This window comes from Crinia signifera, chromosome 3 (assembly GCF_055691185.1).
Source record: "Crinia signifera chromosome 3, ASM5569118v1, whole genome shotgun sequence".
Lineage (NCBI taxonomy): Eukaryota > Metazoa > Chordata > Amphibia > Anura > Myobatrachidae > Crinia > Crinia signifera.
Genome location: NC_139219.1, coordinates 326,316,068 through 326,341,339, shown reverse-complemented (window position 1 = coordinate 326,341,339; position 25,272 = coordinate 326,316,068). Strand labels below are relative to the sequence as shown.

Below are 25,272 nucleotides of genomic sequence, written 5' to 3'. Positions count from 1 at the left end.
ACACAGACACACCAGTACAGGGGGGTAACCCCTCACACACACACACACCAGTACAGGGGGGTAACCCCTCACACACACACTCACACACACCAGTACAGGGGGGTAACCCCTCACACAGACACACACCAGTACAGGGGGGTAACCCCTCACACAGACAGACACACCAGTACAGGGGGGTAACCCCTCACACAGACACACCAGTACAGGGGGGTAACCCCTCACACAGACACACACACCAGTACAGGGGGGTAACCCCTCACATACACACACACCAGTACAGGGGGGGTAACCCCTCACACAGACACACACACCAGTACAGGGGGGGTAACCCCTCACACAGACACACACACCAGTACAGGGGGGTAACCCCTCACACAGACACACACACACACACACCAGTACAGGGGGGGTAACCCCTCACACAGACACACCAGTACAGGGGGGTAACCCCTCACACACACACAGACACACACCAGTACAGGGGGGGTAACCCCTCACACAGACACACACACACCAGTACAGGGGGGTAACCCCTCACACAGACACACACACACACACCAGTACAGGGGGGTAACCCCTCACACAGACACACACCAGTACAGGGGGGTAACCCCTCACACACACACACACACACCAGTACAGGGGGGTAACCCCTCACACACACAGACACCAGTACAGGGGGGTAACCCCTCACACACACACACACACACACACACCAGTACAGGGGGGTAACCCCTCACACAGACACACACCAGTACAGGGGGGTAACCCCTCACACACACACACACCAGTACAGGGGGGTAACCCCTCACACACACAGACACCAGTACAGGGGGGTAACCCCTCACACACACACACCAGTACAGGGGGGTAACCCCTCACACACACAGACACCAGTACAGGGGGGTAACCCCTCACACACACACTCACACACACCAGTACAGGGGGGTAACCCCTCACACAGACACACACCAGTACAGGGGGGTAACCCCTCACACACACAGACACACCAGTACAGGGGGGTAACCCCTCACACACACACTCACACACACCAGTACAGGGGGGTAACCCCTCACACAGACACACACCAGTACAGGGGGGTAACCCCTCACACACACAGACACACCAGTACAGGGGGGTAACCCCTCACACACACACACACCAGCACAGGGGGGGGGGGGGGGGGGTAACCCCTCACACACTCAGACACACACACACACCAGTACAGGGGGGGGGGGGTAACCCCTCACACACACACACCAGTACGGGGGGATGTAATCTCTCACACAAGGAGGGGGGCGGTATAACACAAGCACAGGGGGGCGGGGACACTGTATAACACTGCACACTGCAGCACTCAGACCCCTTAGCGCACAGCAGGAGCCCGGCTGCTATTGGGCGGCGGAGTGATGACGTCACAGGACGGTGCCGGTAACCGGGACTCACCTGGGCAGGTGCAGGGAGAGCTCCAGCCGCTGCAGTGCAGCCTGCGGGGCCGGGGTCAGCAGCACCCCTCCCAGGTCAAACAGCACCAAGCTCTTCCCGGCCATGACCTTCTCCACTCCCGGGACCGGCACTGAATACTGCTGAGTGTGTGTGCTGGGGCCCCGGCGGCGGCTGAGTGTCCCAATCCCTCCCCGGGGCGGGCTGCAGCGGCTGCACGTGTGTGCGGGGGAGGGGGAGCTGCTGCCACCCCATATACTACTTACTCTGCTGTCACCATGCACATCTCTGTGTGTATTTACACTGCTGTCTTAGAATGTCACACTATTCACTATTTACTTCAAATCAAATCATGAAAAAGTTTACCTTTTTCCATGTCGACCCTTTGACCAAGTTGACCTGAGGCATGTCAACCTTTCTCATGCGTCAACCTTTTGACTGTCGACCTAATGATGGGGACAGGGTGTTGGTCACCGACAGTTTGACCTCTTTCCATCGGATGAGCCCAGATATTCTCTCACCTTCCATTCATCACACAGGAAGGAAGTTGCAGTATCCAGATCACTGGTATCCGATACATCTATACTCTTATCTGGCATACTGTACATACAGGGGGCGATTTACACCCCATTTCTAAGCAATCTGACCAGATCGCTTAGAAATGGAGCACTGATGACTGTGTGTATAGCCCCGGGCAATGGCAACGTGCGGTCCTGCGAATCGCCCGCAGGGAACGCCAGTGCTTGCACTGTCCATCCTGCTAGATAACAGAGCTTTGCCTATAAATAATAGGCAAAACCTCGCTCGGCACACAGCATGGCGGGTGTACCGCCATATGTGGTGAGCGATCGCACCTAAGTCTGTCGCTCAGCGCGGTGGTCGGGTATTGTATTGTAAGGTGTGACTTAAGCTGTGCAGGGTAAATACAGGCTGCTTTTGCATGAAGTCTGCAGATGTTTAGCCCTGTATGCACTGGTCGATAAAATTAGAGATATCGCTCATTTTATCACCCAGTCTGTATGCTGCAGCCGATGGCCAACGCGCGCTCCCGTGGGTCATTGGCGATCCACTCTGTCATCTGTGCATGTACAGTGTGTATGGGCCTTCTGTTTTCGGTGTGATTGATTGAGATTTTAATTTTTTTTTTTTTTTTTTTTTTTTTTTATGTGTGTGTTTTTAATTGTTTATACGGAACAGGAGAGGATTTTATCTGGAAGAGCTTCAGATAGGGTTTTCCCTGCACGTTTATTTGGAGTAAATAATTGGGTGGAGGAGGTTTTGGACACCTCACTTGTGGTTAGACCTGTCAGGCAGCACTTTCATGCAAATGGCTTCTGCTCTTATCTCTTCATTTCCTTTAAGTATAGAAACAAACTTTGCCACACTTTTATATTCCCCCTCCAGGGATACGTGGACCCAGAGCATGATGGGAAATGTCAGAAGACCGAAGTGGGTCTAGCTGCAACCCAAATTAAGGGGGTGATTCAGGTTGCTTTGTAAATGGACAGAACCATGGGGTTTATTCTAGTTCATTCTTTCTGACAAAATCCTTCTTAGATGGACAAAACCATGTGCACTGCAGGGGGGGCAGATGTAACATGTGCAGAGAGAATTAGATTTGGGTGCATTATTTTGTTTCTGTGCAGGGAAAATACTGACTGCATGATTTTACACTTCAATATAGATCTCACTTTGAAGAAAAACCCCACCCAAATCTAATTCTCTCTGCACATGTTACATCTGCCCCACCCGCAGTGCACATGGTTTTGTCCATCTAAGAAGGATTTTGTCAGAAAGAATGGACTAGAATAACCCCCCATGTGCACTGCAGGTGGGGCAGATGTAACATGTGCAGACTTATGTTTGGGTGGGGTTTGTGCTTCGATCTGATATCTAAATTGCAGTGTAAAAATAAAGCCGACGGTATTTATCTTGCACAGAAACAAAATAACTTTCCCAAATCTGTCCATTAGAAAACCAAATTGTCTTTGCAAACGCTCCTCCCAAGATCTGCGTCTCTCATCCACACTCATTACTCGCTCCCATTCCCGACTGCAGGACTTTCTACGGGCTGCACCCACTCTGTGGAATGCCCTCCCAAGCACAATAAGACTCTCCTCCAGTCTCCAAACCTATAAGCGTTCCCTGAAGACTCATCTCTTCAGGCAAGCTTATCAAATTCCAGAACCAGTCATAGAACCTTGCATTCTGGTGGAATCGATGCAATAAAGAATACAGTATCTATCCTTATGTATCAATGCCTATTTCCCTATAGATTGTAAGCTTGCGAGCAGGGCCCTCCTACATGTTGACTGTCTGTAAATATCCTGTTTTGTTGTATCACTGTCTGCTATTGTAAAGCGCAACGGAATATGCTGCGCTATATAAGAAACTGTTAATAAATAAATACATAAACCTGAATAACCCCCTAAGCACCCAAATTCATCCCCGGTCATGCTCCACCAAGCTACTAATGGCCTAGTAGAGGAAGTGGGACCCAGCTGGGGAAGTGAGGAGAGGAGCAGTGTCATGCCCAACACGGGAGGCTATATACACAGTCAAAAAGTGTGACCCCCCCCTTCTTTCCATTAGAACATGTTGCAGCTATCTCACCCAGTCCACCCAGAAGAGGCTTTAAAAGTAGTTCTTTCCTTTTCAAATTATACCCAGCTAATGTGCCCGTTCTCAACCAGCCAAAGGTTTGCTGAGCCGAACATTTTACTCCTTTTAACCCCCTTAGGAGTCGAAGTTTGAAAAATCTCTGCTTCTGATTGCCTGCAAATAACTCACAGTTTCCTGATCACCCAGCAGGCCACATGATCTAGGTCACCCAGCAGGTGCACGGCGAGAATTCACCAACTGTCACATTTTACAGAGCACAATGGTGATGCATTTAAAAAACAGGCGGATGCTTTGCCACATAACTACAAAATGAAGCAACCAATGACAATGCCAACGTTTTTCTGCAAATCTAAAGATCAAGAACTTAAATTTGGGGTACTCTTTACCTAGAACGGCGCCAGCGATTGAAATCGCGGTCGTCAGGGGTAAAAATCGCGGTCATCGCGGGTAAATCGGGATGGCCGCGATGACCGCGATCACCGCGATTTTCCCATAGGGAACAATGTTAAAACGGCAGATTGACCGCGATTTTACTGTTAAATGCCTCAATGGACCCGATTTGGGGCCAAATAGGGCAAATTAACCCTTAAATGTCCCCCCAAATTTTTAACGCCACCCCACGATCCACGCCAACCCGAAGGCCTGGCCATTGGAGGGGCGACAGTTTATGCTTATGCAATTCTCAAAAGTTTTGTAAAGTGAAAATGCTTTTCATTCAATGGACCCTTATAGGCCTATAACTCTCCCTAGAAAATTCCAGGCATGTCACTTTAAAGAAAGGGTTCGGCAGTGGTGCCTCCGGTGGTGAGCCAACAACGCACCACCATCCCCCCTGTCTATGATTCCCCCCCCCCCCCCCGTTGCTGATCACCACCTTCGTTGCCGCTCGGGGAGGATCAGGTCTGCTCGGCCATTCGTGTGTTTGGGTGTCCACAAACAGTAATGCCCGAACAGCTGAGCACTCCGAGCCCCCCCCCCCCCAAGTGCCCCAAACTTTTCCAAGTGGCCGCAAACAGTTGAAGCCAGCAGCAGCAACTCCAGGGTAGATGGGACTGCTGCAGAAGGCAGTGACTGCCCCTTCTGTGGTGAGTATTTCTGGGACCGGACAAACATGCCCTGGTAGGTCTGTCCTGCCCCAGGAAAACCCATCACTTAAGGGAGTCTGTTTATTGTGTTGTATTCAGTGTTGTTGAGAGGGGGGGCACTTTTTACAAGGGCCTAGGTTTGTTGAGGGGTCCCACGCCCCCTTCCCCCACTGCAGAGACCGAGCAGTGGGAGTAGAGAGCAGAAGTTGCCGCAGCAGCACAGCCTCTCTCCCCCGCTCAGCGCACGCAGCACAGATGTGGCCCCTCCCCCCTCTACGCTAAACTCCATTTGCACATTCCTTTATGCTAAACATCCATTTGCACATCCGTTTGAATGCAATTTATTACAGGCAACTCCTGGGGAGCTAAAGGCAGCGGACGCCGGCGAGGGGACCAGGGAGTGGGGGACGGCACCGGGGGGGGGGGGGCTCAGGGAGCTGAGCAGGGGAGGAAGCCAGAGCACTTATTAAAATAACAAAAAAGCCCATACAAATGAATGGGCAGTTACTGATTGGCTAATCAGTTCAGTGGCGTCCTATTTATTTGTATGTGCTTTTTATTTTTTAAGTGCTCGGCTTCCTTCCCTGCACCGCATGTTACCCCCCCCCCCCCACTCTCCCTCCGCCTGCCTCTGTGGTCACGATTTCGGGTGAAATCATGCCCAAATCACATAGTGTAATAGTGTATGGGGGCCTTAAGGCCATGGAAAGTTCTGTGTATGACTGGTGAGTATGGCTTTCAGGGTGTGATTGCTGCCTGGTATTGGTTATGTGTAGAGACAGGATTATATGCGTTTGCATATGCATTTGCATATTCTGCCCATTCTCACTGGTTATTGCATATTTTACCTAAAATCTAGTGGTGGTGCATATTTTAGGCCCTGCCCCCTTTCCACCCACGAGTCACAGCACTGCTCTGCCCTGCTGCTGCTGGCCAGGTAGTGGTAGAGTGTGCAGGCTGGGGCAATATGTGCGCAGTGTGGGGAACATTGGATTTTAGAGATTACATGTATATAATTTTGTGCTGTTTTGTTTGTTTTTAATAAATTGTAAACTTTTCTTGTTCACCCAAGCGCCCCACAGTTTTCTTTTCTATTTCTGGGGCACCTTGGATGTACGCTATGTCTGACACTGCTCTAGGCTGCCAATCCATGTTGATAAAAGTCAGTCAGGGCGGATGCCATTACGAAGCTCCTGAACCTTTACCTGCCCCTGGCCTGGGACTTTACACCAAGACACAGACTTCTGCAGCAGAGGAGGCGGGCGGAAGGGTTGTGACATCAGGCGGCGCGGAGGAAATGCTGTGTCACAGTGACTATGCGGTGCAGGGAGGAAGCCTTCCACTGCGCCACCCTCACACGCTATGCTGACATTTGATCCATCGGCGCTGGAGATGAGGGTCCGTGTACTTGATGCAAGAAGAGCTTTGGACGCTGCAGTCAGCTGTAGCAGCTTCTGAAGAAGGAAACCATTTCCGAAACGCGTTGTGTGCTTTTATGGACTCGTGGATCCTGAAGGGCTGACCGGGAAAGTGGGACCCCCGGCTGTGGCTGCTTATTCCGGACTAAGGAACCCAGATGGGAGCTCTTGGAAACCATCTTTTGCCTGCTGTTTGCCATTTGGGACACCTGTCTAATGCTCTTTTAAAAGTCACTTGATTGTAAGTGCAAGAATTGTATTAAAACTTTTTTAATGTTATTGACCTGCACTATGGTGTATTCCAGCGGTTCTCAAACTGTGGGTCCTGACCCCAAAGTGGGTCCCGACCTTCTCAGCATGGGGTCGCGACTCCATGTCGCTGACCATCAGGCTGATGACTCTTCTAATCTCAGTCATTGATTCAAGGAGTCTGAAAGATCTGTTGAATTGTCTGTTATTTCAGACTCCTCGTGTCTCCACAATGCTGCCATGTATGTGCTGTCTGCTGACTACACATGTGATATGATGACCTTCTGCAGTAACTTGCCGGGGTCCCGTACTTATTTTTATTGTCTGATGGGGTCCCAGAGCAAAATAGTTTGAGGACCCCTGGTGTATTCTATTGTTTCTCCCCTGCTTGTACAATAGGGGAAAGGAAGGAAGCTGTTGAATATACAGGATTATGATCTTTCCAACAATTGGTCAAATTGGGGTTTGTTATCCCCTAATGTAAGGTTTTATATACCTTCTCACATTGGGCCTTATTCTGGTCGGTGCAGATATATCCGCGTGAGTTCGGCCCGCCGATGTTTTGTCTCTGCGCATGTGCGAGCGGGGCGTACGGCCAAATCCTGCATGATATGTGAACACTCCGAACAGGGGGTGGAGAGGGGCGTGAAGGGCTATCCGCGTGCGTTCGGCCCGCCGATGTTTTGTGTCTGCGCATGTGCAGAGGCGTCTCTGCGCATGTGCGAGCGGGGCGTACGGCCAAATCCCGCATGATATGTGAACACTCCGAACAGGGGGTGGAGAGGGGCGTGAAGGGCTATTTGGGCTCATTACCATATGCATACGCCCCGCGTTTCATGGGCGTTGCCATGCAAACGCTGGGCGTACGTATGGTAATGCGGCCGTGACGCACGTGTAGGGGGTGGACATATGACATCGCTGGATGTCAGCTGCCCGCCCAGATCCCTGCTTTTGCACGGAGAAATGTCCGTGTGGTCTGAGGTTGCGGGAGCTGGTGGAGCACTCGGTCCTGCATTCGATGGTCTGCGACCATCGAATGATGTGGGAGGTTCCCTTAGATGGAGGAGGCGTATTCCGTGTAAAATACACGTGCGGTCCGTTCGGCCAGCTTCTTACCTCGTATGGAAGGTGGAGTTTCGCGCGCACGGTCCTGGCCGCATAATCGGATCCGGCCGCACCGACCAGAATAAGGCCCATTGTTACCTATGAGCGCTACCGTTTGAATTCACCTCTTTCTATCTACCAGCTGTAGCAGCCAGGAAGAAAAAAAATCCTGTGTATAGCACTAGACATCTGCAGATGCTGTGGGCCTATTTTTGAGGTTTATTTGCAACTAATTTTATGCTGATTTTTAAATAAATAAGTTAAAAAATACTTTTTTAAATTATTTAATGTAGCATATTTTAACACTTTTCATGCATATTTCAAGCTTTTTATGGTGCATATAATCCTGTCTCTAGTTATGTGCTTATACACCTTAATTTTTCAGATAGAAGCTGGTTTTCACAATGCACCTGACTGGGTCCTATTTACTTATCCTTTACACAAATGCCAAAATATTTATTGCCTGTAAAGAGAAAAGTAATAAGCTCTTGTATTATATTCTTCCGGGAAACTCTTGACAGTAGAGTTGGACACAGTGCACGGGATAGAACAGGGCTCATTTTCCCTGGTCCCTACTGTTGTTTTATTTAAGCTGTTGCAGATCAGGTTTCTGATTAAAGCATCAGGATAAACCATTATCGTTTGATTGTGCCTGGCAGCAGGATTTAAGCATGTGCTGTTTGTACACAAGGTTACGAAAACTCTGCGAGTCAACTGCATTTGCTTGAACAATCAGACTTAAAGCCACGAGCATACTATTTTTTTATTTTCCCCATTGTTCTATCTGATTACAAGCGGTTGTATACATTACCAGCCCTAAAACTGTTTGACTTCGGAGTCATCACATCAGCTTTCCCTACTTGGCTGCAGCTCTCTTCCCTTGGCAGGACCTCTGCTGATTTCATGCAATAGAGAACAAAGGCAGGTAAGGTGATAAATAGGCCCAATAGTGAGCCGCCAATAGGTCAATGATTCTGTGGGTCCCTCAAACCCTTCACCAACACCAAAAGAAACAAACTTATCAGGCGCTCAATTTCTTTGTCGTGCAGGAAATCCTCACATGTGGTTGGTACATGTAAGAGAATAATGCTGAAGTACAATAGTGAAGTACGTTCTAATTATAATTCCATATTTTTAATAAAATTGACATGAATCCACAGTAAACAATCATAAAAACAATTCATCCATGAACACAATTCTTTCATAAAAAGCACTCAAAGTGCTAGGTGCGTGATAGTGCTACTGTAGGTGCGTGATGGTCACTCCTTAATACAGGTATACAGTAGATGAATAATTACCGGGTTTAATGTGAACTGATCATGAAACCGTCCCATAAGCGCATGTAACACAGCTTTACAGTGGTGTTAGCACTGAATTTTTTCTCTCACTGCAGTGTCTCCCGCGCCTGATAAGTTGTGTTTCAACTTTTGTTTCTTTGATTTCATGCAGTCTGTCCAGTCGCGTGGAATTTGCAACAACTGCCCTCCAAAAATGGCCAGGAAAAAGAAAGAAAGTGTGGTGCGCTCAAAAGGTGCACACAAAGTTAAAATGTATTAAACACAAAAAAACGCACATACATAGAATAAAACAATTTAGCAATTAAATTTCATTATTACCAAATCGGCATGAGCTACTAATTCCTTCTGGAAATATATAGTGCTCAATTTTGAAAAATAATGTCTCTTATTAAAAAAAAGTCTCTTATAAGGAACTATGGCCCTTATTCTGGTTGGTGCTGTAATATCCGCGTGCGTTCGGGCCGCCGATGTTTTGTGTCTGCGCATGTGCAGAGGCGTCTCTGCGCATGTGCGAGCGGGGTGTACGGCCAAATCCCGCATGAAATGTTAACACTCCGAACAGGGGGTGGAGAGGGGCGTGAAGGGCTATTTGGGCTCATTACCATATGCATACGCCCCGCGTTTCATGGGCGTTCCCATGCAAACGCTGGGCGTACGCATGGTAATGCGGCTGTGACGCACGTGTAGGGGGCGGACATATGACATCGCCGGATGTCAGCTGCCCGCCCAGATCCCTGCTTTTGCACGGAAAAATGTCCGTGTGGTCTGAGGTTGCGGGAGCTGGTGGACCATTCGGTCCTGCAGTCGATGAACTGCGACCATCGAATGATGGGGGAGGTTCCCTGAGATGGAGGAGGCGTATTCCATGAAAAATACACGTGCGGTCCGTTCGGACAGCTTCTTACCGCATTCGGACGGAGTGAGCGATCCGTAAGGAAGGCGGGGTTTCGCACGCACGGTCCTGGCCGCATATTCGGATCCGGCCGCACCGATCAGAATAAGGGCCTATATTTTCTGTATTGTAGTAGTCCTTAATAGGAGAATTCCCACTTTGGTGCAGGGCAAACTATTAAATGGAAAATGCTTGTTAGGGGCAATACCGCCCTGTCTGGTGTCCCGTGCTTCGCCAATAGCCCCCTTTACTCAAGCTCTGTTTGATGGACTGCCGGCTTTGTGTAAGGTTGTCAGGCATCAAGATGCGATCTGTAGCCGGTCACTGCTAGAGCCGGAATGTTGCTGGGCTCAATAGCAGCATGAGCCGGGCGGTAGTGAGGCAATTGCCGCTGGCTGTCAATAGGGCTCCGTCACAGTCCAATTAATGTTGGCTCGATCTCAGCGTGAGCTGGGCGGGGAGATTGCTAAAGCCACCGCCTGTCCCGTGTTCATTATCTGGGACAAATGTAAGTTAACCTGATTGAAAAAGCCGCCTGGTGAGCGGCGAAACGCGTTTTGAAGGAGTCCCACTTACGTTTGGCTGGGCTACACGTGCTTGCATCCCTGACTGAGGACCCCCGACTCCACAAGCAGCTCTGGTTAACTTACATATGTCCCAGATAAGGAACATGGGACAGGCGGTGGCTTCAGCAATCTCCCCGCCCGACTCACGGTGAAGGTGCCCATACACGGTTTGATGCGGCGGTCCGTTTTGTACTTTGAGATGTGCGCTCCCGCGGCATCTCATCGTACAGTACAAAAAGCATGTGCTGCACATACTTTTTGTACATGCTTTTCATCGCATTGCATGCACAAGGCATGCGATGCGATACCTGCTATTTAAGTACAAAATGGATCCGATAAACGGACCGTGTGTGGGCACCTTGAGATTGAGCCAACATTAATTGGACTTTGACAGAGCCCTATTGACAGCCAGCTGCAATTGCACCAGACAGGGCGGTATTGCTCCTAACAAGCATTATCCATTTAATTGTTAGCATCTGAATTCCTCTGCAAAGCTGATGTAACGAATATCTTCTTTTTACACTAATAAATATATGTGCAGACGGGATGCAGTTATAATCCCGGCGGTCAAAATCCCGTCACTTTCTCCCTCTATGGGTGTCCACGACACCCATAGAGGGAGAATAAATGAGTGAGCACAGCAAGCCCGTAAGGGGGGACGATCCACGTCCCACCCTTGTTGGGATTTTGAACACCGGGATTCCGACCGCCGGGATTTAGTGCTAATCCCGTGCAGACTCCCCATCACCAATTTGTGCATGAATCGGTCTTTATTTCTGGTAACCAAGGGTTCTGTGCTGTAAAGTGCCTTCGTAACCCCTGTTCTTGCTGTTTTCATGCAAAAATGGGTGAAACCTGCCCTTACTGCACTTCATGCTTACCTACCCCCTCCCCCCTCAACTGAGCGATGCTCGTTAAATTAGAATGTGAGCCGTAATCTCCACAAAACTACTTTTCAAAAGTAGGCAGGTATGATGTAATGCCCCCCCCCCCCCCCCCCCCCATCAACCCTGGCCCCCCTCCCTCTGAAGGCCAAATACCGGCATTTGCAAACTTTGGAGAGGGGCGGAGCTAAAATGATGCAAATCGTGTCAATTAGTACCACCTCCCTCCCCAAAGAGCCGCATTTATCAAAATGTGTGCAGCTTAATGGGGTGGGGCTTAATGACTAATCCCCGCCCCCAGAAAAAACTGCACAGAGTTTTTGACGGTCTCCTCTCTGGGCTTCTCCCAGAGAGGAGACTATCAAAGTAGGCAAGTATACTGTGCTTTCATTTTGAGACTGCCTTTACATTCTCACCTCTGTTCCACGATTACACGCCCATTGTGGCCCCGGTGCAGCCCCCTAGTGGAATGGATCCGCACACACACACAGTGGGTAAGATTGCAAGTTGAGACAGAAAGAAGTCTCAGCACAAGCTGGCAACAGACTCGGTACAAGGCCCTGCTGGGCCATACATAGGAGTCCTGAAGGGGGGTTTCCATGATTTTAGAGTTTTTAGGGTCGAAATTATAAACCGTGCAAAGGTCCAAAGCTACATTTAACATTTCAAAATAAAACGTCTGCACCACTACAAATGCTCGTAGATGTAGCTGTCACAGTCTGGTCGGGTCGCTGCGGCTTTATACCCCCGCTGGGTTGTTCTGAACTTTTGCCGCCTGAAGAAGATGGACAAGTCAGTGAATTAATATTCCAACAGCAAAGGATAAATCTCTTCCGGGTGCGCTGTGCTGTGCCTGTGTGTATCTGTATCACACATTATAAACACGCCGTGAACAAGCCCCTGGGCCGCTTCCCTTTAATCCTCTCTGGCATAGAACATGTCACAAGTGTATTACACTGCTGGCTGGTTATCTCCTCACAGACGCCTTTCCCCTACTGTCCTGTCAGCGACATGACTAATCAGTAACTCAGCACTTTTATCCTACTTCCAAAGTCCAGGAATCTAAAGAAATGGGACTGTGCAGGATTGCAGGTTATACTGTATACATGTGCCATACCACGCTGACACAGCGTCATATACACACAGCATAATGCTGACACACTGCCGTGTATATATATATATATATATCACATACTGACACAGCATCATATGCACACAGCATAATGCTGACCCACTGCCGTGTATATATATATATATCACATACTGACACAGCATCATATACACACAGCATAATTCCCACACAGGGCTGTATTCAATTGTTCTTCACCAGCATTTCAGCTTGCTATACTGGAGGGAGCTGAAATCCGCAAATGCCTGGTTAAACCTGACTATAATGAGCGTGATATGCGCAAAAAAATCTAATTAGACAGGAGATCGGGCGCGATATAACAACTGAATACCACCCATATTCTCATGCACATGTGGCATAGTGCCCACTCACTGCTGGATACAGTAAAGTGTGCGGCAGTAGTAGTGGAATAAGGTACTTTGCTCCGAGCATGGTGAGTGACCTAAGCCACGCAAGGGGACTCGCTACAAATAACTGGGGCTGAGCGATCCGTGCTAAAGCACATCGCTCAGTTTCCTGCACCCGTCGCCCTATGTGTACGGGGCATTAGGTTCAGTATGTGAAGAAATCTCTTAGTAATTCAGCTGTTTGCTATCAGTAGGTGTAATGTGACTCAGGCAGCCTAACATACACATTACTAAGAATGACTTTGATTGGATCGCCACACCTGATCATCCTGCTGTACCCAATCATCCAGAGCTGGGGTGGCCAAACCGGTCCTTGAGATCAACCAAAGGTCCACGTCTTACAAATCCCCTAGCTGGTGCACAGGTGTAGTCACATTTGTATAGTGTGGTGCAACCTTCTTAAAAGATGTTCACAAAGGTATGGTTAAAATACAAGTTTTATTTAAAACATATACCATGTACCACGCGGGTATGGCTTTATTAGAAACGCAGATACCGACCGTAGCATGTATGTCCATTATACCGCCATCCAGAATACCAAGGGCCATATGGAACACCAGTGCAACGTAACAGATGCACCCCAGAGTACTACCCACGCTATTGAGAGCCTCCAGCAAGAGTACAGCCACAGTGGAAGTAGAGCCGAACCAAGGGAGGTCAAGTGCGAGAATGAAAGGGTTAGCGCCAACCGCCCTCGACCTGGACAGATGCCCCGCCCACCGGAACCTGACGCCACGCGAACCGCTGAGAGAAAGCGAGAAATCGGTTGTTCGGAGTGAGGCAGTCCATCAGAACTGGCAAGAAGCAACCAGGCCTCCACTTTCTCCAGAGCCGACGCGGGAGTATGTGCCCAGGATGGACGATACCGGGTGGCGAACCTAAGGTCGAGAAATGCCGGAATGGTAGACCAGCAGAGAAGCCCCGAAGTTGTGGTTCACATGGCTGCGGCACAGAGAGTGGAACCGTCGATAGCCGAACAGGCAGAACCAGCTATGTCACCGCCTGAGGCCAAGGTAGAAGCACCAAAGAGGGATGAGAAGGCCGAGACCTGTTCCACCGAAGTGAGGCCTGGGACAGACGGCGAATATACGGCCATATCAGGACAAGAGTTTGCCTTCCAGATACAGCAGGCGATTCTGCGTTCCGAGAGGCGAGACGCGCTTGAGTGCCGGTCGTACACCTTGAGAGTGGACGCCATCCATTTACAGCAGTGAAGCACCTAAACTGTAGAGGGATGGGTGTCCTGTGGCGCAGGGATGGTGGTACTTGTTTCCTAGCACGGCGCCCACGATTTTCAGTCCTATGGCATCTTATGCATTGTATCGCATCACATGCCATATAGCCGCATGCGATGCGATTTAAGCACCCTATATGATTTTTAATTGTATAAGCACCCTAAAGGGTACTTACAATGTTAAATGCACCCCCACGCCACCCCCGCTATCAACTCCAACCCAAAGCGTGGCAAGCGGCGACGGTACGCGTCCTCCGACCATTTCATACCCCCACTATCCACATCGGCGTGGAGTTGATTTTATATAGTGTGGCGAGCGCAGCGAGCCACCGAGCCCGAAGCGTGGCGAGCGCACGCGTATTACTTTACATGTATTCCGCGTCCGCCCGCGGTGCTCGCCACGCTTCAGGCTCGGTGGCTCGCTGCGCTCGCCACACTTATAATTATCCCCACGCCGACGTGGATGGTGGGGATATGAAAAGGTCGGAGGACGCGTACCGCCACCCCTCGCAGGCTCGCCACGCTGCGCTCGCCTCGCTTCGAGTTGGCGTTGATAGTGGGGGTGCTTTTAACATTGTAAGCACCCCTTACGGTGCTTATACAATTAATATTCTTATAGGGGGCCCATTTAACAATGAAATGGTAATGGTATAAATCGTATACCGTTGTATATGGCATACAATGCGATGGCCATCGCGTAACCTCGCATCACATACCATTCTATGGCTTATGGCAGGCATATACAAAGTCAGGCCCGGGGGCCAATTGCGGCCCGTGCTGTCATTTCAAGTGGCCCGCAGCCTCCTGCTGGAAGCGGGCAGAGCATCAGATGTGGGAAGCACAGCACAGGACACTAAAGGTGGTGCCCCGGCGAGCGCGCCTTTACCTTGCTGTCTGCTGCAGTGAGGAGGTGCCGGCTGCCACAGTCAGATGTATTTGGCGTCCTACCCCTGCTGTTGCAATCGTATATCACCCTACTCCACAATCACAGTGACAGCAGTGTTTGGGGAGGGGGGCAGCAAGGGGGAAGCTTGCTCCCATAACATGCAGAGCGGAGGAGGGCAGCAGCGGGAGCCCAAGCATCTCCTGTCCTTGCAGTGCCTGCTTTGCCTCTCCTTCCTCTGGGTCACACAAGGGGCTGGGAGACATACAGAGAAGGGAGGGGGCAGAGTGGGGGACATACAGTGAAGGAGGGTCAGGCTGGGGGACATACAGTGAATGGAGGCAGTGATGGCCATTCAGAGAAGGGGCAGGCTGGGGGACATACAGTGAATGGGGGCAGAGGGGTACATAGTGAATGGGGGTCATACAGTGAAGGCGGGTCAGGCTTGGGGACATACAATGAATGGAGGCACTGATCGACATTAAGAGAAGGGGGCAGGCTGTGGGACAGTGAATGGGTGTAGAGTGGGTAACATACAGTAAATGGGGGACATAGAGTGAAGGAGGGGCAGGCTGGGGGAAATACAGTGAAGGGGGGACCATTCTGATGTGATTAATGATTCAAAGAATGTCAGGCTGTATGGTCGGCCCCCACACATTTACACTTCACCAAATCTGGCCCTCGTCGCAAAAAGTTTGGATACCCCTGGCTTATGGTATACGATGCGATGGGCGCCGTGCTAGGAAACAAGTACCGGGATGGTTGACCTGGGGAGCCCACATTAGATAAGCAGGTGATAGGGAGGCAGTAATGCATATTTGTTGTTGAATATCTGTATATACCTGTTCACTTTTTCACCGTTTAAATGTGTTGAAATGGACATTGGAAGACTTTATCAGGATTGAATGGCCCTGGTTGGTTGCCTGGGGACAGGCAAATTTCCAGCAGGGAGGTATGTGGTACCCCACTTCAGTGGTACCCCTTTATATCTGTGCCCCAGGGGAGTTACCCAGTTACAGTCCACACTGCCTGAAATAACCCTTTTGCCCAGTGACTGGGGCAGAAAGGGCTAACCCAAGGAGCAGGGCACTAGGACCCAGCAGCAGTACTCACTCGGGCTGTGCAGGAAGGGGTAAGAGGTCAGCATGCACCAGCGTGACGGGGAGTGTGAAGAGGAGGTGAGCGGCAGAAAGAGGAGATAGAGAGCTCCACGTGAGCAGGGTGTGTGTGCTGCATGGGGAAGAGAGAGAAGCGGCAGAAACAGCCAGCGTACAGCGGGAGCCGCAACAGAGAGAGACACAGACGCCGGTAGTGTGCAGAGAGAAGGGAGCCGAGAGGAGAAGGAGTGAGCCCCACAGCATGCTGCCTGATGCCAGAGAGGGGAGAGCTGGAGACGGCAGTGGGATCAGCACGGCACCCGGCAGGACTGAAGGAGCCGCTGACCACACACAGATCAGGTGGCGGTGATTGACAGGAGAAGGAGGCCGGAGACACGCTGAGCCGGAGACGGCCGCGCAGTGCCTGGAAGGAGAGACGTGGCAGCGAGGGGAGATAGCACATCAGCCAGAGTGTCAGCCAGTGTGTGGCTGATGGCAAGGAGGATCAGCGGCAGGCACCGGGGAATCGTGACTGGCTGGAGCCAGCAGCGGCATTTGAGACACAGGTACCTCACCTCACTAATAGGACCATACATTTCTGCCCCTGTTACCATTGCCCAAGGCACATCTGACGGCCAGGGGCACTTCCACACCCCTAACTGCCTAACCTAGCTCTGCCGGCCAAGGCCATCCACCAAGTGGCCACTTGCACCTTTGTGGCCCCAGCAGGAGCCTACCGTATTGCCCTCTGCCTTGTTACCCGCTGGCCCTCGGGGTGTCCCACATCAGGGAGGACTTCTATCAAGGAGAGCCCTAGCATCTGGGGAAAGGGAAAATCCCTGTGACTCTCCCCTACAGAATTATACACCTCTCAGAGATACTCTTGCAGCTGGCTTCTTGTATTTAAAATGGGTTTACCCTAAGGTATGGGAACCTGCTTGTCCCTCTTTGAATGAGGACTGTTTTTTTATATCTCTAAAAGTAGTGTGCGCACTAAATTAGGGCCTAATCCTCTAGTTAACTAACTGTGGTAGAGTTGTCTTTTGTGGGTCTCCTTGGGTTGTGCCATTCCCTGCCACAGGTTTTCAGGAAGAAGCCGTGAAGATCGTAAGTCGGTTTCCATTCCCACCATGTCCCTAACTGTGTGGAGTATGTATATTCTCCCCATACTTGCGTGGGTTTCCTCCTTTTAAACATTAGGACGAAGGCAGTTGTTCCCAAACTGTGTGCCTAGGCACCCTGGGGTGCCTCAGGACACTTGCAGGGGTGCCTTGGGTTGGTGGACCAGGATCAATTCATATTATTTATGGTCAATGTACCAGGCAAAACCAGTGCTAGTGGCTGCCAATCATAATATATGTGGACAAACCGAAGCAAATCCTGTCCCTTTACCAGATAACTGTGACATATACACACAATGCACTTCATTTAATATTTTTTTTTCTGAATTTCTCGATAAGCATTAGGGGTGCCTTGAAAATATTTTGTTGCTCTAGGGTGCCGTGATTCAAAAAAGTTTGGGAACCACTGGACTAAGGTCTTGAGGACATGATTCCTGCTGGGCATATAGTCTCTGGCCAGACAGAGGGCTTGATTAAGACCCAATCGCTGTTCTTGCAAATTCGATTATCGAATGACTGCGCATGCACATGGTATGCTGTGCAAAAGCGCGAGCCGTCCGTGCGAAGGCAGCCAGCAATGGGTACCCATCACTGGCTGCTTGTAGGGTGATTGACACCCTGCAGGCGTTCACCAGCTGTCAGGAGGGAGGCCTCTGATGTCATCAGCGGCCTTCTCCCCACGGCCATCGCAGCGCTGAGGAAGTCCTGGTTACCATTTGATGTCGATTGATTGCAAATGATTTTCCCCTGAAATCACCTGGGCACTCCTGCGTTTTCCTGACTCTCCCAGAAAACGTCCGGTTATCACTCCCAAACGCCGGCTTCCCGTCAGTCAAGCTCCTGCCACTTTGCGCGTCCGTTCCTTGCACTATTTCTCTTGCTGTTTGGACTTGCGCAACCAGGCTACAATCTATACACATGTGCATTCATTCGATAATCCATAGGATTGTTAAACACGATCAGAAATTGATGGTTTTACAGCCCGACGCTTATTAAATAAACCGGAAAGTTTATAATTACTTTTTTTAATTATTTTGTAATCCTGGTCTGAGAAAATTCACAACTGGATTTTTTACATTTTCAAACTCTTATAAATCAAAGCACATTATTGTGTGATACACTCCGCACGTTATTGTGTGATACACTCCGCACGTTATTGTGTGATACACTCCGCACATTATTGTGTGATACACTCCGCGCGTTATTGTGCGATGCACTCCGCACATTATTGTGCGATGCACGCCGCATGTTATTGTGTGATACACTCCGCGCGTTATTGTGCGATGCACTCCGCACGTTATTGTGTGATACGCTCCGCACGTTATTGTGTGATACGCTCCGCACATTATTGTGTGATACACTCCGCACGTTACTGTGTGATACGCTCCGCACATTGTGTGATACACGCCGCACGTTATTGTGTGATACACTCCGCACGTTATTGTGTGATACACGCCGCACGTTATTGTGTGATACACTCCGCACGTTATTGTGTGATGCACTCCGCACGTTATTGTGTGTTACACTCCGCACGTTATTGTGTGATGCACTCCGCACGTTATTGTGTGATGCACTCCGCACATTATTGTACGATGCACTCCGCACGTTATTGTGTAATACACTCCGCGCGTTATTGTGCGATGCACTCCGCACGTTATTGTGTGATGCGCTCCGCACGTTATTGTGTGATGCGCTCCGCACGTTATTGTGTGATGCACTCCGCACGTTATTGTGTGATACGCTCCGCGCGTTATTGTGTGATACACTCCGCACATTGGCCCTTATTCTGATCGGTGCGGCCGGATCCGATTATGCGGCCAGGACCGTGCGTGCGAAACCCCGCCTTCCATACGGATCGCCAACTCCGTCCGTACGCGGTAAGAAGCTGGCCGAACGGACCGCACGTGTATTTTACACGGAATACGCCTCCTCCATCTAAGGGAACCTCCCCCATCATTCGATGGTTGCAGACCATCGAGTGCAGGACCGAGTGGTCCACCAGCTCCCGCAACCTCAGACCACACGGACATTTTTCCGTGCAAAAGCAGGGATCTGGGCGGGCAGCTGACATCCGGTGATGTCATATGTCCGCCCCCTACACGTGCATCACGGCCGCATTACCATACGTACGCCCAGCGTTTGCATGGGAACGCCCATGAAACGCGGGGCATATGCATATGGTAATGAGCACAAATAGCCCTTCACGCCCCTCTCCACCCCCTGTTTGGAGTGTTCACATATCATGCAGGATTTGGCCGTACGCCCCGCTCACACATGCGCAGAGATGCCTCTGCACATGCGCAGACACAAAACATCGGCGGCCCGAACGCATGCGGATATATCCGCACCAACCAGAATAAGGGCCATTATTGTGTGATACGCTCCGCGCGTTATTGTGTGATGCACGTTATTGTGTGATACACTCCGCACGTTATTGTGTGATACACTCCGCACGTTATTGTGTGATGCGTGCCGCACGTTATTGTGTGATACACTCCGCACGTTATTGTGTGATGCGCGCCGCACATTATTGTGTGTTACGCTCCGCACGTTATTGTGTGATACACTCCGCACGTTATTGTGTGATGCGCGCCGCACGTTATTGTGTGATACACTCCGCACGTTATTGTGTGATACGCTCCGCACATTATTGTGTGTTACGCTCCGCACGTTATTGTGTGATACACTCTGCGCCTTATTGTGTGATGCGCGCCGCACGTTATTGTGTGATACACTCCGCACGTTATTGTGTGATACACTCCGGTACAGTACTAAACGCGCAGTAAGAATACCGGTAGAGGGTTAGATGATTGCGTTGGATGACTTGACACGGAATGACCCGCGTATGAATTAACAACACAGCGCTTTCCTCTGTGATGTATTAATAGCCACGTTACGCGATCAGCTGCTTAGTTCTGCATTGTGTAAGATTAGGTTCATTCTCATCTGAATGGAAATGCTGAAATTGTCATTTTATTTGTGTATCATAGCCTGGGACTTTGTAAAGGAGGAGGCCCAAAGTGCAGCCACCTCCGTCTGCGCCCCCTCCTCTCTGCTGGCAGCGCTGTAGAGTCTGACCACTAGAGGGCTCAGGGCCAAATGCACTAAGGGCCTGATTCTGGTTCACTCACAAAAGCATATTCTCTCTCTAATGGACTGCATGTGCATTGCAGGGGGGCAGATGTAACATGTGCAGAGAGAGTTAGATTTGGGTGAGGTATTTTGTTTCTGTGCAGGGTAAATATTGGCTGCTTTATTTTAACACTGCAATATAGATCTCAGTTTGAAGTACAAACCCCACCCAAATCGAATTCTCTCTGCACATGTTACATCTGCCCCACCTGCAGTGCACATGATTTTGTCCATTAGAGAGAGAATTTAATTTTGGGGGTGTGGCCTATACTCATGGCTCCCCCACAAAGCCACGCCCCCATTTTCACTGCTGTGGAGCATGAATAGACGCTGTGAGCAGTAAGCGGGACAGTTGGAAGGTATGTCTAAGCTTCAAAAGTGATAAAATTTGAGAGTGATAACCAACCAATCAGCTCCTACCTGACATTTTTTCAAACACAGTCTGTGACATTGCAGGTAGGAGCTGATTGGCTGTTAATCACTCTCCATTGTAACACTTTTGAAGCTTAGTGCATCTGGCCCTCAGTCGCTAATGCCATACCTCCCAACATTTTCATTTTGAATATCGGGACGCTGATGTGGGCATGGTCTCTGCCAAATGGGCGTGGCCTCACGGGGATGCTGCTGCAAGCCACGCCCCCATTTCCCGGCACGTTGGGGACATGGCCAGCGCTGCGAAAGGGATGGGATGTGGGACACATGCACAGATCTTCAGGAAAATGGCACCAAAACCATTTTCTCAGTCCAAAATACAAGGAACATAGCAGAAGCACCATTTTCTCATTGATTACCGTAGCGCTGCTGCCGTTGGTGCAAGACCCTGAAGGCTAAGTATTCAATAAATGGGTGCTGCATGTGCATTGTGGGGGGGGCCCCCTGGTGCACTGGGCACACTGTACCCATTGTATATACACACCAGTGGTCACAGCCCAGGAATCCTGGCTACAGCCAATGCTTTTTTATTTTGTTGGCAGAACGGATGTTTTACAGCCCTCCAGAGAAATGCTGATGTTTGTTACAAGGACGTTAAATAAATTAAAATAGTTTCCAAGCCAAGGACGGCGTGTTCTGTGGGTAAAGGAAGGTTCGGGCTGTGAGCTGGGATCTGGTGTCACGCCACAGACGGGCGACTCACAGCGATAAGATATGGACTAAAACCTGCCAAGGAAAGCAAAGTGCGTCTCTCTGCAATGGAATCCTCCGAAACGGGGACAGGAGACGTGTTTGATAAGGTGGGTATGGGTCAGAGGGATGACGACACAAGCATTAGGTCGACAATGGGAAATTCGACAGTCAGAAGGTTGACATGGTTTCAGCTAAATAATATTTTTAAAGAGGTATGAACCAGAAGGTCGACACGTGAAAAAGGTTGACACTGGAAAAAAGGGTCCACATGGCCACCGTATGTACAACGTCCCCTCGCTGCGCTCGCCATGCTTCGGGCACACAATTATATTCTCCCTCAATGCCCACTGGGATGGTAAAGTATGAATAAATAGGTAAAAAACTGGTAAATGTCGACTTTTTTCCTGTATATGCGCAGTACGAGGGCAGCTGTATGGATGGCGTTCCTGTATTTGTGCAGTACAGGGCAGCTGTATGGATGGCGTTCCTGTATATGCGCAGTACAGGGGCAGCTGTTTGGATGGCGTTCCTGTATTTGCGCAGGACAGGGGCAGCTGTATGGATGGCGTTCCTGTATATGTGCAGTACAGGGGCAGCTGTATGGATGGCGTTACTGTATTTGCGCAGTACAGGGGCAGCTGTATGGATGGCGTTCCTGTATATGCGCAGTATGAGGGCAGCTGTATGGATGGCGTTCCTGTATTTGCGCAGTACAGGGGCAGCTGTATGGATGGCGTTCCTGTATTTGCACAGTACAGGGGCAGCTGTATGGATGGCGTTCCTGTATATGTGCAGTACAGGGGCAGCTGTATGGATGGCGTTCCTGTATTTGCGCAGTACGAGGGCAGCTGTATGGATGGCGTTCCTGTATTTGCGCAGTACAGGGGCAGCTGTATGGATGGTGTTCCTGTATATGCGCAGTACAGGGGCAGCTGTATGGATGGCGTTCCTGTATTTGCGCAGTACAGGGGCAGCTGTATGGATGGCGTTCCTGTATCTGCGCAGTACAGGGGCAGCTGTATGGATGGCGTTCCTGTATATGCGCAGTACAGGGGCAGCTGTATGGATGGCGTTCCTGTATATGCGCAGTACAGGGGCAGCTGTATGGATGGCGTTCCTGTATATGCGCAGTACAGGGGCAGCTGTGTGGATGGCGTTCCTGTATTTGCGCAGTACAGGGGCAGCTGTATGGATGGCGATCCTGTATTTGCGCAGTACGAGGGCAGCTGTATGGATGGTGTTCCTGTATTTGCGCAGTACGAGGGCAGCTGTATGGATGGCGTTCCTGTATTTGCGCAGTACGAGGGCAGCTGTATGGATGGCGTTCCTGTATATGCGCAGTACGAGAGCAGCCGTACACACCGCGTTCCTGTATATGCGCAGTACAGGGGCAGCTGTATGGATGGCGTCCCTGTATTTGCACAGTACAGGGGCAGCTGTATGGATGGCGTCCCTGTATTTGTGCAGTACGAGGGCAGCTGTATGGATGGCGTTCCTGTATTTGCGCAGTACAGGGGCAGCTGTATGGATGGCGTTCCTGTATATGCGCAGTACGAGAGCAGCTGTATGGATGGTGTTCCTGTATTTGCGCAGTACAGGGGCAGCTGTATGGATGGCGCTCCTGTATTTGCGCAGTACAGGGGCAGCTGTATGGATGGCGTTCCTGTATATGCGCAGTACAGGGGCAGCTGTATGGATGGTGTTCCTGTATTTAGCGCAGTACAGGGGCAGCTGTATGGATTGCGTTCCTGTATATGCGCAGTACAGGGGCAGCTGTGTGGATGGCATTCCTGTATATGCGCAGTACGAGAGCAGCTGTATGGATGGTGTTCCTGTATTTGCGCAGTACAGGGGCAGCTGTATGGATGGCGCTCCTGTATTTGCGCAGTACAGGGGCAGCTGTGTGGATGGCGTTCCTGTTTATGCGCAGTACAGGGGCAGCTGTATGGATGGCGTTCCTATATTTGCGCAGTACGAGGGCAGCTGTATGGATGGCATTCCTGTATATGTGCAGTACGAGGGCAGCTGTATGGATGGCGTTCCTGTATATGCGCAGTACAGGTGCAGCTGTATGGATGGCGTTCCTGTATATGCGCAGTACAGGGGCAGCTGTATAGATGGCGTTCCTGTATATGCGCAGTACAGGGGCAACTGTATGGATGGCGTTCCTGTATTTGAGCAGTACGAGGGCAGCTGTATGGATGGCGTTCCTGTATTTGCGCAGTACGAGGGCAGCTGTATGGATGGCGTTCCTGTATTTGGGCAGTACAGGGGCAGCTGTATGGATGGTGTTCCTGTATTTGCGCAGTACAGGGGCAGCTGTATGGATGGTGTTCCTGTATTTGCGCAGTACAGGGGCAGCTGTATGGATGGTGTTCCTGTATTTGCGCAGTACAGGGGCAGCTGTATGGATGGTGTTCCTGTATTTGTGCAGTACAGGGGCAGCTGTATGGATGGTGTTCCTGTATTTGTGCAGTACAGGGGCAGCTGTATGGATGGTGTTCCTGTATTTGCGCAGTACAGGGGCAACTGTATGGATGGTGTTCCTGTATATGCGCAGTACGAGAGCAGCCGTACACACCGCGTTCCTGTATATGCGCAGTACAGGGGCAGCTGTATGGATGGCGTCCCTGTATTTGCGCAGTACAGGGGCAGCTGTATGGATGGCGTCCCTGTATTTGCGCAGTACGAGGGCAGCTGTATGGATGGCGTTCCTGTATTTGCGCAGTACAGGGGCAGCTGTATGGATGGTGTTCCTGTATTTGCGCAGTACGAGGGCAGCTGTATGGATGGTGTTCCTGTATTTGCGCAGTACGAGGGCAGCTGTATGGATGGCGTTCCTGTATTTGGGCAGTACAGGGGCAGCTGTATGGATGGCGTTCCTGTATTTGGGCAGTACAGGGGCAGCTGTATGGATGGCGTTCCTGTATATGCGCAGTACAGGGGCAGCTGTATGGATGGCGTTCCTGTATATGCGCAGTACAGGGGCAGCTGTATGGATGGTGTTCCTGTATTTAGCGCAGTACAGGGGCAGCTGTATGGATTGCGTTCCTGTATATGCGCAGTACAGGGGCAGCTGTGTGGATGGCATTCCTGTATTTGCGCAGTACGAGGGCAACTGTGTGGATGGCGTTCCTGTATATGCGCAGTACGAGAGCAGCTGTATGGATGGTGTTCCTGTATTTAGCGCAGTACAGGGGCAGCTGTATGGATTGCGTTCCTGTATATGCGCAGTACAGGGGCAGCTGTGTGGATGGCATTCCTGTATTTGCGCAGTACGAGGGCAACTGTATGGATGGCGTTCCTGTATATGCGCAGTACAGGGGCAGCTGTATGGATGGTGTTCCTGTATTTAGCGCAGTACAGGGGCAGCTGTATGGATTGCGTTCCTGTATATGCGCAGTACAGGGGCAGCTGTGTGGATGGCATTTCTGTATTTGCGCAGTACGAGGGCAACTGTATGGATGGCGTTCCTGTATATGCGCAGTACGAGAGCAGCTGTATGGATGGTGTTCCTGTATTTGCGCAGTACAGGGGCAGCTGTATGGATGGCGCTCCTGTATTTGCGCAGTACAGGGGCAGC

At 50.5% G+C, this 25,272-nt stretch overlaps 2 protein-coding genes across 2 annotated transcripts in view; one reads left to right on the top strand and one right to left on the bottom strand.

The window, feature by feature from the left end:
• EPHX2 (epoxide hydrolase 2) overlaps positions 1-1,618 on the bottom strand; it is a 96,575-nt gene extending 94,957 nt beyond the window's left edge. Inside the window, exon 1 of the mRNA XM_083178844.1 lies at positions 1,447-1,618. Coding sequence (XP_083034970.1) covers positions 1,447-1,550 — 104 coding nt within the window. The 5' untranslated portion in view covers positions 1,551-1,618. The remainder of the gene's footprint in view (positions 1-1,446) is intronic.
• Positions 1,619-21,675: 20,057 nt separating this feature from the next.
• LOC146064885 (uncharacterized) overlaps positions 21,676-25,272 on the top strand; it is a 125,625-nt gene continuing 122,028 nt past the window's right edge. Inside the window, exon 1 of the mRNA XM_083178842.1 lies at positions 21,676-21,796. Within this exon, the coding sequence (XP_083034968.1) occupies positions 21,755-21,796 (42 nt within the window). The 5' untranslated portion in view covers positions 21,676-21,754. The remainder of the gene's footprint in view (positions 21,797-25,272) is intronic.